The 13,066-nt window shown below is 41.6% G+C and overlaps 1 protein-coding gene across 2 annotated transcripts in view; it reads right to left on the bottom strand.

The window, feature by feature from the left end:
• The window catches only part of SPMIP4 (sperm microtubule inner protein 4), a 51,737-nt gene extending 39,816 nt beyond the window's left edge, over positions 1–11,921 (bottom strand). Inside the window, exons 1-2 of one of the 2 annotated variants that reach the window (XM_006162399.2) lie at positions 11,763–11,921; positions 10,979–11,136 (exon numbers count right to left, since the gene is read on the bottom strand). In XM_006162399.2, coding sequence (XP_006162461.1) covers positions 10,979–11,112 — 134 coding nt within the window. In that variant the 5' untranslated portion in view covers positions 11,113–11,136; positions 11,763–11,921. The other variant, XM_006162400.2, reaches the window with a different exon arrangement.
• Between the last annotated feature and the right edge of the window lie 1,145 nt (positions 11,922–13,066).

The raw sequence follows: 13,066 nt of genomic DNA, 5'->3' as shown, positions 1-13,066 counted from the left end.
TAGGAGAATGGAGAAGGGGTTGCAGCATGGCCATCCCCCCTAGGGGTGATTTCTTGCTTTCTGTCGCTCTGTTTCTCTCTGTCTCTCTTGCTAGCACATGTGCTCTATGGCAAAAATCTCTCTAAAAACAAAGTTACAGAAGTTACAGTTAATAAAGGTTTTAAGTTATACGTATGGCATGATGTCTCTTCTTCCTTACCCAATAGTTCAGTGAAGTTTGCTAGACTCACAAATGTTCTGTGTGGATGAGGTATTTGGAGGAAATTGAGTAATGACTGAGTTTCACATCTGATTCAATGTGTGGTTAAACAGAAACAGTAGAGTGGAATCAGGAACCCAAAGTCAGAAGTTACTATAAGAACTTAAAGTGCCTTTCCTGGGAATTTGGATGAATTTTGGGGAATTCCACAATGGAATAAAAGATTTGAGTGGGGCCAGACAGTGGTGCAGTGATAACACAACTAGACCCACATGGGTACGTGTTCTGGGTTTGGGTCCTGGGACCTCCTTGAGTGTGCTGGCTGCATGCTCACTGCATGCCTGTGATCTGAGCCAGCTGAGCACAGGAACGGGTCATGGTGTGAGGACCTTGTTGAGGGTACTTGTCTCTCTCCTGTCTCTCTCTCTCTCTTTAACAGAAGAAATTAAAAAAAAAAAAAACCAAAAAAAGATTTGAGCAAAATCTACATAGCTCTCAAGGGCTGATAAAATAGCATTGAATTGTGGACTATATCGGTAGAGCTGATAAAGAATTCAGAAGTTGGGGCAGAGAAGGGTCATGGTGAGCAGTAAAGCCTGAGAGAAAAGCAGGACAATGTCCTGGGGGGCTGATATGCCCTTTGGACTACACCTGGAAAGCAGTAGAGAGCCCCAGTCTGAAACACAGAGGAGGAGCTCAGAGAGAGGTATGAACCACGGGACTACGGCATTTTTCTTCTTCTTCTTCTTCTTCTTTTTTTGTTTTGCACCAGTACAGTACTTGGCTTAATATAATCCCTCTGTATTAACTGCTGAATAGGATGAAAACTAGCACTCAGAACTATCTTATAAATGGGATCCATTGTCTCTGACATGACTAGATCTAGGATTGGTAAACTATAGCCCACAGGCTAAATCCAATGTATTGTTTGTTTTAATAAATAAAATTTTATTAAAATACAGTCCGCTCACTGATGTATTGTAACCTATGGCTGTTTTTGCCCTACCAAGACAGAGAGGAGTAGTTGTGATAGAGACTATAAAGTCTGAAATATTAGATTCTTTACAGAAAAAATAAAACATGAACCCTGCAGCTAGTCAAGGAGAATCTAGGTGGCCATGATTTGGGGTGCTGTAGGAGGGACGTTGGCATTCTGCTGTCTGGTCTCAAAGGCTCCCATCAACCCTCTGACTGTGATCAACAGACACAGCTTAGGAGATGTGAAAAGTGCAAAAATCTTAAACGTATTTGATTAATGACAACCTAAGCTGTAATCTCTAGGTTTGTAAAAGTTACATTTAAATCATAAATGAGTCAATTCCTCAACATCTGACCCCCTAGATTATACTGTCCCAGGAAGATGAGCAAGTATAAAATGTAATCAATCATTTGGGCTGGTGTCTATGGTAAATTGCCAGAAACCATTTAAAATAAAAGGCAACACATACATAAGTAATATTTCTCTTTTCTTTTAGGGTCTGATATCCTTCCACCCTCACTGAACTCTTTAGCTTTAACATTTATAGCATTGTACCATTGTATAGAAGAAAGCAACTAAAATAAAAATTGAAGCTTTATGATAAAATACTTTTAAAGTCTAAATATAGCACATCTCTATTACAAAGAAAAATTATCAAATTATCAATGCTGCAATCTACAGCCTCAGAAAATTAACTTTTTTTTTTTTTTTTAGAAAGATACATTCGTTATAGTCACTCTATAGAATTTTGAGTATTAAATCCCAAATTCAGGGAACTGAATTTAGCCAGTGATTACTGGAAGGCATGATTAAAGGAAAGCTCAGAACAAACACAATGTTTATTTTTCAGTTTGGCAGAGAGATAATATTAAACAAACAAACAAACAAACAACAAAATGTGTTCAGGAATTAGAAAGCAATGAAGTAAATCCAGAAGCAAAATGGGAACCCATAATGAACCTAAGCAGTTCTCAAGGCATTTCCTTAACTGATAGGTGTGTTGGCCTCATGAGCTAGAGAACTTGCCATAGAAAAGAAGTCAGCAGAATGATAAAAGGGTACTGGAGTCAGCTTTGAATAGCTGTCTGTCACCATTGAATTTTCGATGGAAGGAATACAAGAGAATACTACCTGCTCATCTACTTAGTATTTTTAATAGTATTCAAATAAGATGATAAAATATAGTGGCTACTATAATTGATCCAAAATGAATGAAGTAATTAAAGTATAAACATTAACTTGCTCTTGATTAATGGGTAAGAAAAAAGAACCATAATCCTGGTTTATTTACTGTTTTTAGTGGTTTCTGTAGATAGCATTCCTCAAAATATGCTGAAAAACATATTAAAAAATACAGATTCCCTCTGCCCCTCCTCAGACTGCCTGATCAAGAACACTTACAGACCAAGCCTGGAAATCTGTACCAAGGGGTCCTCAAAGAGTTTATGAAAATACGTGTTATAAAAAAAAACTATGTATGGATTTCAAATTCTTTTTGTGCAATATTTACTCATATTTTAATTCCATTTTCCATCAAATTTGTGAAGTTTCTTTATATTTTTAGACATGTTAGGTGATTTGGATGTGTAAACCAGTCTTGAGAAATAAAGTAATAATCTAGCTAGACTGCATTGCCTTTTGTGAAGAGAAAAAAATAAGTAGGCTTATGTGAGGAAATCATTTTACATCATTGTTCGGATTGCCAAGTTAGTTTAGAATACATCATGAATTTTTTTTTTTTTGCCTTAGGGTGCGTGTGCTTGCTGGGGGAAGAGAGAGAGAGAGAGAGAGAGAGAGAGAGAGAGGAAGGGAGGGAGGATGAGAATGAATGAAAGGGAGAAATCACCTCCTAAGGGGGATGGCCATGCCACAATCCCATCTCCTCTGTTTTCCTCCCTAGTTTCTTGAGCATGCATGTATACATGCCCAGCATGAATTTCAAGCTACTGAGCCCAGGACTCGAACCATGGTCAGCCATGTAGGAGTTCAGTAACGTAACCATTACACCATCTGCTGGCCCCTGTATCTTGATATTTTAAAAGGATACTTCTTTCTTTCTTTCTTTTTTTTTTTTTTAGAGAGATTTTTGCTATAGGGTGTGTGCACTTGACAGAGAGAGAGAGACAGATAGAAAGCAAGAAATCACTCCCCAGGTGGGTGGCCACGCTGTAATCCCTTCTCTTCCATCCTCCTCTTGGGATTTTGGGCATGCACGCACACATGCCCAGCATGAGTTTCAACCATGGTCAACTATTTGTGAGTCCAGCTATGTAACCATTATGCCATCTTCTGGTCCCTTAAAAGGGTACTTCTTTAAGTACGTCCATATTTAGAAAATTAAGCTGCTGGGAGCCATTGTGTACCAGGACCTATGTGCATCCTTACCATTATAAAGGGGCAATGCCTAAAAAACAGGAGGTTTTTGTTTAGTGTTGTTTTGTTCTGTTTTTGAAATACTTTGTGGTTTGAGCTGAAAACCACAGATTCTGAGCCTGGTCTGAAGATGCAAGTCTTGGGACCAGCAGTTAGTGTAATGGCTATGTCGCTGGACTCCCATGTAGTCAAACGTGGTTCGGGTCCTGGACCCAGTGGCTTAAACTCACGCCAGGCACGTGTATGTGCACGCCCAAGATCTCAAGAGGAGAATGAAGGAGAAGGGATTGCGGTGTGGCCATCCCCATAGCAAAAACCTCCCACCCACCCACCCACCCCCCAAAAATGCCAGTCTTGGCAGTGACAGAGTAGAGGTACCACCGTTATCCTGATGATACTGTTCAGAGCAGTTCAGACACGGGAAGAAAAGAGAATCTTCTGTAAGCTGTCTAGCTGCTTCTTAAGAAGGAGTTAAGGGGAGGGGTTCTGAGAACACATGATCCTCCTAACTTTATCAGTCTGGGGCCTATGAAAGGAAAGAAATCATATGAAGTAAAAAGGAAAGCAAGTTTTACATAGTTATTAGCTACCAGAAAGATTACTGTACCTAGATATTGTTCCAAATAATACCTTCTTGTAGTTTATAGGTAAAAGACCATATGTTATGTTTAATTTTATAATTATTAATGAAAATATTTTCTCAAAGTTACATTTCTTAAATGTCAGTTAACAGGGTTTTTTTTTTTTTTTGATCCAATCACTAAACAACTATTGAACCACCTAAGTAGAAGGGATCAATATTCAGTAAAAAGCATCTGATGAGTGCTTTGGAGGGTGTAATAAATTTAATCAGATATGACAGCATTCAGGTCTTAGATCCTTTTTTAAAATCACTAAACCTTACATTTTTTTTATCATTCATCTATTTATTTCAACATTTTCTCACAAACATTTACTTTACATATCAAAAAATTTTTGCTCATACTCCATAGTTCTTGACAGTTAATTAACAACTTTCAAAATTTCAAAAAACTGAACTTTAAAGATGATGCTCAAAATAGGCAAAATGAAGGACAGAGTCAAGAAATATTTAAGCTGTAACTTGGAGAGGAGCTTGTTATTGATTATAAGAAAGAGAAAAAAAAAGAGTTGTCTGCCTTCAAGACAAGGTAACTAGTGATATTAGTCAGAAAATACAGGATAAGGAGGAAGTTTGTCAAGAGATTAGTTTTACATACTTTGAATTTGAGATGCTAATATCACAGTTAGCCTGGGGATGTTCAATGTTATGTATTTCTGGAATGCCGCAAAGAGGCATGAGTGCAAGATTTGGATTCCATAGTGTGATAGCTAACTTTTTTTTTTTTTGGAGAGATTTTCACTGTAGGGCGCGTGCGCTCGCCAGACAGACAGAGAGAGACATAGAGACAGAAAGCGAGAAATCACCCCCCAGGGGGGATGGTCACGCCGCAATCCCTTCTCCTCCATTCTCCTCTCGGGATCTTGGGCACGCACGCACACGCGCCTGGCGTGAGTTTTAAGCCACCGGGTCCGGGACAGGAACTTCGGTCGACTACGTGGGAATCCAGCGACATAGCCATTACGCTAACTGCTGGTTCCCAAAGTCCAGGTTATTTTATGGTACGAATTCTTTCTATGCCAACTGCTGGTTGGTCCCTGGTACAAATTCTTTCATATAGCTTCTCTAATCCTTTCTGCCAGGCAGAACTGTTACTTAAATTCTTTTTGACCAATATAAAGCCATCTATTATTGCTGCTGCTGCTTCTTTTAGAGGCTCTCCTCCCCCATAGGACATGTGCCCTCGCCAGAGAGAGAAATAGAGACAGTGAGAGAAAAAGTGAGAAATCACCCTCCATGGGGGCTGGCCACACCACAATCCCTTTTCCTCCATTCTCCTCCTAGGATCTTGGGCACGCATGCACATGAGCCTGGTGTGATTTTCAAGCCACTGGTCAGGGACTTGAACCCCAGTTGGCCATGTGGGAGTCCACCTATGTAACTGCTACACCATCTGCTGCCCCCTTCCTTTTTTATTTTAATAACATTTTTGCCATAGGGCACATGCACTTGCTGGAGATAGAGAAGGAAAATGAAAAAAATCATTCTCCAGGGATAATGACTGTGCTGCAGTCCCTTCTCCTCCATTCTCCTCTTGGGATTTGGAGTGTGCATACACACATTCCCAGTGTGATTTTCAAGCTTCCAGGTCTGGGAGCTCATATTGTGGATGGCCATGTTGGAGTCCAGAAACCTTAACCACCATGCCATGCCACCTGCTGGCCCCAACTCCCATTTTTTTAAAAGCCAATTTATGTTTTTCATGAGTTAAAGAGAGAGAGAGAGAGAAAGCAGTACTCCCAGCAAGGTCCTGACCTCATGATACACCCCAGCCTCAGCCAGCCCCAGATCATGGCACCTGCATGCTGACCATGTTTGGGGAAGTCTCTGGATATAAACCCAGAACCTTCCCATGTGGGTCAGCTTCCCAGTGGCCCCTATGCATTGCTGCTTTTGAGCTAATGACAAATGTCCATCCCCAGATCACACAGTCTTACTAAGGGCTTCCTCTGACTCAAGGGATGCAAGCTTTGCCTATTCTGATGGCCCTTGGAGTGGAACAGGAACGCGAGGCTGACAGCTACTCTTGCGAATCAAAAAGGAGTATAGGAGGAGGGGTAGCAAATAGGGCTTGAGAAACAGAAGTGACCCGGGGAAATATTTTTTCCATTAAGTGAAAATAGCAACACACACACACATACACTCACACACACACATTGAATATGATCTTTAAACTAAAAAAAAAGAGAAGATACATGTGGATAAGTAAAACAGTGATTACTATTTTTAGATAAGAAAGTCAGACAATTTCTTTAATTTTTCTGTTGGGAAATGGGGATATTTATTTATTTATTTATTTAAATTTACATTTTATCACATGTCTCTACAGTAAACATTTCTTTTTCCAACATAAATACCATGTGTATCAGTCAGGACAAGGGTATTACTGTATACATTATCATCAGCAAATAGCTTCTCAATTTTTGTCAATGTAACTAACATACTTTTACCTGTTTTTTTCTTCCCCTTTCCCCTCCCTCCCTTCCATATTAAACTTTTTTTTTTTCACATTTTATTGATTCATGAAAGATCTTAAAGTATGGACAAAGCTAGATTCTGGTGACAAATGCACTGTAATTTTTTTCCAAAACATTTTTTTTTCCTCTCTCCATACCCCTTTTACTAAAGAGAGGTATAAACTAACTTATTTGAAAAAATAATTTAGATTAACCTCAATTTGGACTGCTATTTGCAAAAAGTCCCATAAGAATTCAATTTCTGATGCAAGGCAACGAATACTATGGTATTATTGAACTTATTCAAATAACCATTCTGCCACAAAATAAGATTGCTCACAAATATTTTCTAATTGCAAAGGGGTCAGGAAGGGAGAAAAGTTTATTTTTCAGTTTAAAAAATTCCTTTTTTTTTTTTTAACAAATTGCTGAACGCAACAATTCAAAAGAAAACAAAAATCCTTAAGTCCAGAAGGCAAAGCATAGAAGAAAATCAGTAATGTTTTAGAAAAAAGTCACAGAATTCTATTTCACCACTTCAGTCTCTCTTTCATTGAATTTGCAGTGTTACTGTGGTTTGATCTTTCCGTTAACATTCAACATTATTATTGCTATTTCAGAACTTGTCTTTACCATTCAGTTGGCCTTTCTCTTGATCATTTTTTGTTCTCTTATTTGTCTGTCTGTCTTTAGTTTTCCTGCTATAGTATTCCCTTCAAAACTTCTCGAAGAGCTGGTCTGATGTTGGTAAATTCTTTCAGGTTTTGTTTATCTGAGAATCTTTTTATCTTTTCTTCCCACATGAAGGATAATCTTGCCAGATACAGTATTTTTGGTTGAAATTGTTTTTCACTTAACACTTTTAATATATTTTCCCATTCTTTCCTTACTTGCATTGTTTCCAACAAGACGCCTGATGTTAGCCTGATGGTATATTCTTTGAAAGTAACTTGATGTTTTTCACTAGCCAATTTTAGTATCTTATGTGGTTTTGGTCAATCTTGCTATGATGTGCCTTGGAGAAGATCTTCCTGGGTTGATTCTTTGTGGGGTCCTCTGTATATCTTGGGTCTGGATATTTGAATGCCTCTCTAGGTTTGGAAAGTTTTCTTCCAGGCTTTCATGGAATAGATTATCAATGCCCTGATTAGTTTCTTCACTTTCTGGGATACCAGTTATCTGGATGTTTGAGTGTCTAATGGTATCTAGTATTATTCATACATTATTTTCATTTTTGGGGGTTATTTTCTCAGTCTTTTTTGTGAATTTTTCTAGGTCAGAGGTTCTATCTTCTACATCTGAGATCCGATCTTCTACATGATCTGGTCTGCCTTCAATACTTTCAAGGGAGGTTTTGATTTCCTGTATTACAGACTTCATCTCTAACAGTTCTGTTTGATTCTTTTTTATGGTGTGCATTTCCTTTTTCAGATAGTGCAAGAACTCCCTCACCTCCTGGAACTTGTTGTCACTTTTCTCCTGCATTTTCTGGAGTTTATTCTCTCTTTTCTCTTGTATCTCTGTTAGCTTTGTCACTATGAATATCCTAAATTCTTTATGTGACATTTCCATAAGTCTCATTGTACTGTCTGTGGATGATGAAGGACTCTTCTTTCCCCTGGGGGGGAGATATTTTCTTGATTTCCCATATATCTTGTGCCTCTGCAATGGTGGTTTCTGGTCATCTGATGGATTTTACGTTACTTCCTACGTTCTGACTTTTTGCTGGGTGTTGGGCCGGAAGGAGTGGGAAATGGGGAATTTTTAAAAGAGATTTCTATATTACTTATAAAGGATATGCGGTCGTTTCTTAAGGAAAAACACTGTCTTTTTAAATGTAAAGAGCATGTTTATAAACCAGAATAGATCAAATTCTGATCAAGATGGTGAAAGCCTGGGTGCAAGAAGGAAGAAGAGCAAGTCTGGTGGAATAAGAGTTTAGCCTGGCAAAGAGAACTCTTAGGCCAAAGAATCTCCAAACTCCTGAAGGGGCAGCTAGCACGGGGGGATGAATTGTTATTTTACATGGTTTCAGAGAGAAGAACCAGAGTTAGCAAGTAGAAATTATAACGAAGAAAAATGTTCTTATTAGAAAGAAAATAATCTAACAGATGCATTCAAAAATGGAATGGACTGCCTGTATGGTAGTGAAATTCCATTTTGGAAGTTTAAACTGAGGCTAAGTGACTTCCTGTGTGATTTCCTAAAGAAACAATTCTTGAATGAGAAATTTGACTAAGTTAAAAAACACAAAACAAGAAAATTGCACAGACTATATTTTTTCACTGTTTTGAGATTTCTTTTTTCTCAAAATGATTCAAGTAAATACAATACAGAAAACGTTGGCACCAATATCTTGACAAATTACTTGTATATAACATGTAAAATAGAGATAAGAATATTGGACAGTTGGAAAAGTCAGGACACATTTTTGTATAGAAAAACAGAAAAATACATCATGGCTTTTTCAACAACCCAGTAGTACTTCTCTCATAAGGTTGCCATGGGGAGTAAAAGAATTACTACATTCAAAGCATTTGCTACAGTGCTGACATAATAATCATCAAGATGTTACATGCAGTTGAATCATAATGCATAATTAATGTCTTACAGGAAATCTGATAAACTAAAAATTTAGACAGCAACTGTGGGCTACACATTTTTGGAGTCCCCCCCCCCAGAGGTTTTTGCTATAGGGCACGTGCACTCGCCAGAAAGAGAGACAGAAAACAAGGCAGCCCCCCCCCCCCAGAGGTTTTTGCTATAGGGCACGTGCACTCGCCAGAAAGAGAGACAGAAAACAAGAAATCACCCCCCGCCCCCAGAGGGGATGGCCATGCTGCAATCCCTTCTCTTCCATTCTCCTATCAGGATCTTCTTTTTTTTTGGAGAGGTTTTCACCATAGGGCATGTGCGCTTGCCAGACAGACAGACAGAGACAGAGAGACAGAAAGCGAGAAATCACCCCCCAGGGGGGATGGTCATGCTGCAATCCTTTCTCCTCCATTCTCCTCTCAGAGAGGCACACACGCACACGCGCCCGGAGTGAGTTTTAAGCCACCGGGTCCGGGACGCAAACCGTGTTCAACTACGTGGGAGTCCAGTGACATAGCCATTACGCTAACTGCTGGTTCCCTCCTATCAGGATCTTGAGCATGCAAGCACATATGCACGGCATGAGTTTAAGCCACCTGATACAGGACTCAAATCCCAGTCAACTACATGGGAGTCCAGCAACATAGCTATTACACCAACTGCTGGTCCCAATCTTAGAGTATTTTTGAGCAGATAATATTAGATGATGATAGGGAGCCACTGCAATACTCTTTATAAAAAATAAAAAAAATGTTTGGTTAAGATAGATTAATTATTATTCTTATTTTTGCTATGTGTGCTTGCTGGAGACAGAGGGAAAGTGAGAAATCATCCCCTAGGGGGTATGGTCATGACATAATCCTTTCTCCTCCATTCTCCTCTTAGAATTTTGGGCACACATACACAAGCTCCTGGGCCTGGGTGTTGAACTGCTCAGACAGCCACGTGGGATCCAGTGGCCTTAACCACCAAGCTACCAGCTGGCCCCAAACAGATTAATCTCTTTCTTTTTTTTTTTTTGAGAGGTTTTTGCTATAGGGTGCGTGTGCTCGCCAGACAGAGACATAGAGACAGAAAGCGAGAAATCACCCCCCAGGGGGGATAGTCATGCCGCAATCCCTTCTCCTCCATTCTCCTCTCAGGATCTTGGGCACGCATGCACACATGCCCGGCGTGAGTTTTAAGCCACCGGGTCCGGGACGCGAACCTCGGTCGACTACGTGGGAGTCCAGCGACATAGCCATTACGCTAACTGCTGGTTCTCCCAAACAGATTAATTTCTAAGTGAAAGAACTAACCATTCAAGAGTTCCAGAATGTAGTGGACGAACTTGGCCACAAAATACACAGCAATTTAGCAATTCTTCTCCCTGAGTTCCTAACAGATACGTATACCTTAATGTTTAGTCCACTGTCCCATTTTGCCTTCCTTATGATGTTATTAAACAGAAGAGCCCCAGCACAGTAAATATTTTTCTCACATACAAAAACATAGTAATATATTAAAACCCATTTTTGGGCCAGCAGGTGGTGTGGTGTTTAAAGGTACTGGATTCCTACATGGCAACTACAGTTTGAGTCCCGGATCTGGTGACTTGATTTCTCACTTTCCCTTTCTCTGTCTCTGTGTGATCAAATTAATAATAATAATAATAATAATAATAATAAGTGGAATTAAATAAATAAGTAAATATAAAAAATATTTTTCTTGTTTGCTTTTTCTAGTTTTTGTTTTACCTGTCCTCTGAGGCAGTTGGGCGAGTAGTTGTTTGTAGGGGAGTGTGCAATTCATTAGAGTAAAAAGTATCTGACAATATGTCAGCTCCTTCGAGCTCCTTGCAGCAATAGGGCCTGCGGTGAATTACCTCCATGCTCCTCAGCTAGAAAGGCAGAACCTGGAAAAGAAAAGGGCACTTTTACTTCTGGAATCAGCTGACTTGGTCGGTGTCACACTGACCTTTCCCCCAGGGCAGGCAGGCAGGAAGCATGTGTTGTACTGCTAAATTGTTCAGCCTGACGCTGCATGTCTCCCTGAAGACTCTGATGTCACATCAGTAGTAAAATAGCCACTTAATTTCGTTATATGGAAATGACTTTCAACGGAAACAGATCCGCAAAGTGGAAGATGTTTCTTAGTCTACCTGACCAGCCTATAGGCGCACACAAACCTACTTCGTAAGTTCGACTGAAATTCAATTCTTGACTCAGATTTACTTGTAACTACTTAAGAAAACTTAGCTGATTTTTACCCCAGTGATCTTTCTAAAAATCGAGGTTCATCATCCAATAAAATCAAGAGTTGTCTTTCTAATTGCTTCGGGGATTCTGGGCAAGAATCATTTTGCAGATAGATGGAGGCTCAGCTGTGCAGTACGAGTAGGATCCCAAAGGGATCACGTTCTCGACTGCATCGGTGAGAAACTCACCCCTCCCTCGGACTTCAAGGAAAGCCAAGGAGGCGCGACCGCTAGGACTGAGCCTCCGGAGCCATCCGTGCGCTGCCGCGGGGCTTCCAACACACCTGGGACAGCAGCCTGAGGGCGCCACGGGACTGCGCCTCTGCTTCCCCTTGCCAGAGCTGGCTGACCTCCGCGGGGCGTGGAATTTAGCCGTCGTCCGCACCTGCGACCCCGGGGAGCATGCGGGCAGGTGCGGGTGAAGAAGGGAGAAGGACTGCGGATAGGCCGGCGGGGTGGGGTTGAGGGTGCCTGTGACGGTGACCGTGACCGTGGCACTAGGTAATACATCCTGGGGGGTGGGGGGGGGTTTCAGGGCGCGGGCGGGGAGCCGCGGGCAACTCTTAGAGGTCTCAAAGGAAGCCAGCCAGGAGCTCCTTCTCCGACGAGAGTTAGAAGCGGGACCGACGTGAGGAAAGAGAGCGAGACCCCGGGTGGGTAGGTGAATGGGCTCTTTGAGCCACCCCGGCCTTTGGGCCCGCCCCTGGCTCCGCCTCCAGCTTCTGGCCTGGCTCATAGGCGCCCTCTGGCGGTGATGACGGCGGAATAATTTTCTCTTGTGAAAGCTAAAGATGTTCCCTGCGACCAGGATGTTTTCTGGTAAAACAAGCGGGGCAGAGCATGGATCTGGGTCCAGGGGGAGTCGGGAGCATCTGACCTGTCCTCCCTGTTTTACTGCCGGGAAATGACAGCAGAGCGGCCAGATAGAGGGTGGAGTCCCCCAGGATTCTGGAGCACAGCCCCGGGGCTGGAGCTCAAGCAGATCCTCTGCTCTTCTTCCCCAGTGCAGACTTTGGAAGGGACAGGTCTGCCCGCAGAAGCAGTCCTATGCCTGCTTCGTCCGCAAAGGCCTAGTCCCATCTGGAGCGTCTCTGTTTCCCCAAAAAGAAACGAATGTGAACTACGTTCTGTATCTGCAGAGTCGTGAGTTTCTCTCATGGCTGAGAACAGAGTCCTAAGGAGAACCGAGAGGGAACCGGCCACTGGAAGGGGTAGTTCTGGGGGTAGTGGCTAGACCTCAACCTGCTGAAATGCCAAAGGTAGGGTGAGAGTGACCACCAGAGTGACCATCCTGGAAGGGAGGTTGATGGTGCCTTTGCCATTCTCTGCCCGTTTTACAACTTTTAAATCAACCAACCAGCAGATACTCACTTTGTGCTATGATTTCTAGGTGAGCTAGCTGGTGTAGACAAAGAAAGGTGTATCAGAGTAAGGCAGAGTAGTAATTTAGTAGCCTGGGTCTATTTCCTAGTCCCAGCACCTCTCCTCACCTGCCAACAGTTACCACCCACGTGGGGCTGTCAGGTGGTGTGGTTAAAGGTGCTGGACTCCCACAAGGTCGACCATGGTTCAAGTCCCTGACCTGGTG

Source organism: Tupaia chinensis, unplaced genomic scaffold (genome assembly GCF_000334495.1).
Source record: "Tupaia chinensis unplaced genomic scaffold, TupChi_1.0 Scaffold139943_1, whole genome shotgun sequence".
NCBI lineage: Eukaryota > Metazoa > Chordata > Mammalia > Scandentia > Tupaiidae > Tupaia > Tupaia belangeri.
Note: the sequence above shows the minus strand (reverse complement) of the source record. Positions and strands in the feature narration are given on the sequence as shown.